Here is a 4,875-nt window from a genome sequence, read left to right as displayed (position 1 = left end):
GGACCTCAGTGTCTCCATTTGTAGCATTCCCGGGTCTGGAATTCCATCCACGTGAGCAAGGATGGATGCGCCACACAGGACGCGTTGGTCGCCCGCGCTTCCCACCTCCTTTCAGGCGCATCCAGCTTTCCCAAGTTGCGGAACGCCTCTGGGATGCCCTCCACAGCCCAAGACTCACAAGGTAACCTCCAACTAACACCAGCCGCTCAGGGGATTCCCGGGTTTACCCCAATTAACCTCCCTGCAACTGCTGGAGCGCTTACCTCCACCCCTCCCTCGAGCCTTCCTCCCCCACGTCTGCTCCCTCTGCCCCACCCCGCCTTCCCTTTTCCCTGCCCCGCCCGCGCACCCGCACGGCGCATGCGCCGCCCGCCGAGCGTGTTTTTATAAAAGTCCAGCCTCAGCCAGAAACTTCAGTCCGTTGTCTGCGGCAGCAGGTAGCAAGGTGATCCTGACGACTTGGGTGCTCCGGTAGCCCCTGCGGCTGGAGAGCGAGCAGTTACCATGGACGGGTTCCGTGTAAGTCCAGTTTCAACCTGCTTTTTCTTAAACGTACAAACACGTAAACTTAGAGCGCAACCCCTCCGAGTGGGCATAACCGACCAGAACATGGGAGGTGCCAGTACCCGGGAGAGGAGCATGGAAAGGAGTTTTCGTGCGGTTGGTTACACTGGCGGAGCGGGGTAGGAGTGCAGTCTTTTACTCTGTAAAACAGAGGAGAAAAAACTGGAAGGACCTTTTCGGTGGCTGCATGTTTCTCCCTTGAGTCCTGCGGCGCACGCTGTGCTTGCATGCTGTTTGCAAACATAAGAACATTCTGTGCACAAGTGCGAAGAAGGCGTGCGCGCTGCCCGCGAACTCAGACCAAGAGTCTCTCCCGCCGGGGAGGAGGAGGGGTTTTGGGGGGAGTGAATTATCTGAATTGAGAGGTGGAGGGCGGTGCGCGGGGTCTGAGTTCCCAGAGCGAGGCTGCGCCCCTGGTTAATTTCAGGCAAAGTCTCCAGGGGACCACTCCTGAGGCTAGGCGCGTGTTCGCCGAACTCTGCGCCTCCCGAGGAGCTGAGTCAGTACCCCCGCGTAGTGAGCAGAGGGTGGGAAGGGCGGGCGGACCCAAGGTGCTGCTTGCCTGAGAGTTCTGAGAATTGGCCACAGCAGGGAGGTGGCCCGGAGCCGCCGGTGCGCGTTAGGATTGAGGGAGAGACCTCGCGGGCATCGGAAGCGCAGCGAGTGGACCCCGGGGTTCCGTAGTTTGGGATAGCACAGAGGGAGGAGTATTAAGCAGTCACGGTGCAGCGGGACCCAGAGATATGCCCCGCGGGGACTGGGGTGGAATGAGGACTTGGGAGGGCACCCGGCCTGCGGGTAGTTGCGGCGCAGACCGGCAGGTGCAAGCGGGGAGACCGTTTAGCTCTCACCGATCCCAATTGCGATGTTTAACCGTTAGTGGTTTCCTGGAGACTTTTGAAAACCCCTTACCAGGAAGGCTTTTCGTTTCCCCCAGCGGCGCGCAATTCAAAGGCGTTTACGGAGGAGCCGCCCATTCTCTCCCCAGCACCCTGTAGGACTGAACTTGGCGAGCTGCCCGGCGGAACCCTGGGCGCTTGCAGCGGCTGGTGGTGGGCGTGGGCGTGGTGGGCAGCCGCGGAGGTCCGGAGTTGGACCACCCGGCCCTAGGTGCGCCCTCCGCCTGGAGGCTTCTAGCTGCAGACCTCCGACCCCATTTACTGGGTCAGTGGCGGGGTGGGAAGCGATCCGGGAGAGTGAGGAAATGAAACTTGGGGCGAGGACCATGAGTGCAGACCCCGTGACCTTCCCCTCCCATTAAAATGCTGCACTCCCTAACGTCCTAAACGCGCCAAGAGATAAACAGGTAGAGAGACACCCCTGCCCCTGAGGAGCACCAGCTGCGGGCATGTGTGTGGGGCGGTATCCTCCTCTAACACCCCTATTCAATACCCCAAGCAATGAAGACTTCGTTTAGGGCCGTATTCTCCTTCCCCACTACGCGTTGCTATAAGTACAGAATGATTTGTGTTCAGATAAGCGAGGGAAATACAGTGTTTTGCGCCTTAGGAGAAAGTTTTGGGGACTCCCCCACCCCATGCTCCTTCCTCCCCTTTTCCCTATCCTGGTGAATCTTCATATAGAAAATTAAGCCCACTCCCCAACAGGGGTTTCCATTCCCACTCCTCACCTGCCCCCTCCCACGCTACCCCCCTGACCCCATTCTGGGCAGCCTAGGAGGGGCCTCTTTGTGTTTTGTTTGGGTATTTTTCCTCCCAAGGTTTTTTTCTTCCCCCTAGTGGGCGGGGTAGAACAGTTAGCAAAGAAGAGACTTTGAAACCGTCAGAATCTCAGTGCCCTTTTGTTCTAAACAAAGAATTTTCTAATTGGTTCTACTAAAGACAGCTATAATGAAATGACTCTGGGGAAAGATGGGGAGGAGGGCTGCTGGAGTCTAATTCTCTTGGGCTCTTCCCTAACTACTTCATTGGGAGCAGAATGTACTGAAGAAGGCTGGGATGAGTTGGGTTTTATAAATTACTTTTTAAAAATCGCAGAAAGATTTTTTTGCACTTGGAGAATGCCCGCTGTACTTGAAAGTTAATATCCATTCCCTTGCCTCTTTTGCAGATATACCCTTCAGATAACTACACAGAAGATGACTTGGGCTCAGGCGACTATGACTCCATGAAGGAACCCTGCTTCCGCGAGGAAAATGCCCATTTCAACCGTATCTTTCTGCCCACGGTCTACTCCATCATCTTTTTGACTGGCATTGTGGGCAATGGATTGGTCATCCTGGTCATGGGTTACCAGAAGAAACTGAGAAGCATGACAGACAAGTACAGACTGCATCTGTCTGTGGCAGACCTCCTCTTTGTCCTCACGCTTCCCTTCTGGGCAGTTGATGCTGTGGCAAATTGGTACTTCGGAAAGTTCCTGTGCAAGGCAGTCCATGTCATCTACACAGTCAACCTCTATAGCAGTGTCCTCATCCTGGCCTTCATCAGTCTGGACCGGTACTTGGCTATTGTCCATGCCACCAACAGTCAGAGGCCAAGGAAGCTATTGGCTGAAAAGGTGGTCTATGTGGGCGTCTGGATACCTGCTCTCCTGTTGACCATTCCCGATTTCATCTTTGCCAACGTCAGGGAGGCAGATGGGAGGTATATCTGTGACCGCTTCTATCCCAACGACTCGTGGTTGGTGGTGTTCCAATTTCAACACATCATGGTTGGCCTTATTCTGCCGGGCATCGTCATCCTGTCCTGCTACTGCATCATCATCTCCAAGCTGTCCCACTCGAAGGGCTACCAGAAGCGCAAGGCCCTCAAGACCACAGTTATCCTCATCCTGGCTTTCTTTGCCTGCTGGCTGCCCTACTACATTGGGATCAGCATTGACTCTTTCATCCTCCTGGAAATCATCAAGCAAGGATGTGAATTTGAGAGCACTGTGCACAAGTGGATTTCCATCACTGAGGCCCTAGCCTTTTTCCACTGTTGCCTGAACCCCATCCTCTACGCCTTCCTTGGAGCCAAATTTAAAACCTCTGCCCAGCATGCACTCACCTCTGTGAGCAGAGGGTCCAGCCTCAAGATCCTTTCCAAAGGAAAGCGGGGAGGACATTCTTCTGTTTCAACCGAGTCCGAGTCTTCAAGTTTTCACTCCAGCTAACATTGATTGAAAAGACTTGTATACATTAAAGAACTTTTTTTTTTATGTTACACATTTTTTCAGATATAAAAGACTGACAAATATTGTACAGTTTTTTTACTGGATTTTTTTCTTGTGTTGCTTTAGTTTTTGTGAAGTTTAATTGACTTATTTATATAAATATTTTTTGTTGTTGTTTTTCATGTGAATGAGTGTCTGTAGGCAGGACCTGTGGCCAAGTTCTTAGTTGCTGTATGTCTGGTTGTAGGACTGTAGAAGAGGGAACTGAACATTCCAGAGTGTAGTGAATCACTTAAGCTAGAAATGATCCTCAGCTGTTTGTACATAAATAATCTCTCCATTCCAGTGGAACATTTTCTTTTTCCTGTTCTTAAATTGTTTGGTTATACTATGTGATTTTGCTGTAGAAGGTGGCACTTATAACCAAAACCTAAAGTGGTATAGAAATGCTGGTTTTTCAGTTTTCAGAAGTGGATTGATTTCAGCACCTACAATGTACAGTCTTGTATTAAGTTGTTAATAAAAGTTCATGATAAACTTACTCAGTGTTATGTTCTGATTTCTGTTGACATTCCTTTGGCTCACAGAAGTAAAAAATAATAATATATTTATGGCATGTCAGGTCCTCTTCTGGTTGTTAAAATATTTTGCTTAATCTTTATCATAATTCTGCGATAGGAACTCTGGCTCAATTATTAATAGTAGAATGATAGTTTGTAGAGCAGGAAACTGAGGCACAGAAACCCTAAGTGACCTGGTTAAAGGCTTGGTAAGCAGCACCACCAGCATTCCAAACCAGGGAATCTGTCTTCAAAATCTGAAGTCTCAACCACTTTCAACTCCTAGACATTTAGAAACATCTAGCCAGTTCCTATTTCTATGAAAAAGAATCTGAAGGATAAATGTGTGTGTAAAGAAGAAAAGGTCTGCAATACCATGTTTTAGATTTTACTACAACTGACCCCTTGTATAACCCAGGACTGCTGGGTTATGCCTGGTATGGTTTTCTCCTCTGATTTTTCTCAATCTAGATACCATCATTCCCTTTTAACAAAGGAACTGAGATTCACAGACTTGCCGTAACCAGCACTTTGAACGGGACAAACCAGGAGTTGATTGCACCCATTGTTCCATACCACTGTTGTTCCCCAGGACACCTGGTCATAAGTCAACTGAACTGTTATTGAAAATAAA

General features: G+C 50.2%; 1 protein-coding gene across 1 annotated transcript; it reads left to right on the top strand.

The window, feature by feature from the left end:
- Window positions 1–375: 375 nt before the first annotated feature.
- Window positions 376–4,222, top strand: CXCR4 (C-X-C motif chemokine receptor 4). Its single transcript, XM_059166738.1, has 2 exons — window positions 376–519; window positions 2,635–4,222. Exons 1-2 carry the CDS (start codon window positions 505–507, stop codon window positions 3,679–3,681), a joined length of 1,062 nt encoding a protein of 353 aa, XP_059022721.1. The 5' UTR covers window positions 376–504; the 3' UTR covers window positions 3,682–4,222.
- The last annotated feature ends 653 nt before the right edge of the window (window positions 4,223–4,875 follow it).

The sequence above is a fragment of the Mustela lutreola genome, chromosome 3 (assembly GCF_030435805.1).
Source record: "Mustela lutreola isolate mMusLut2 chromosome 3, mMusLut2.pri, whole genome shotgun sequence".
In the NCBI taxonomy this organism is placed as follows: domain Eukaryota; kingdom Metazoa; phylum Chordata; class Mammalia; order Carnivora; family Mustelidae; genus Mustela; species Mustela lutreola.
This window is presented reverse-complemented; position numbering and strand designations above follow the sequence as displayed.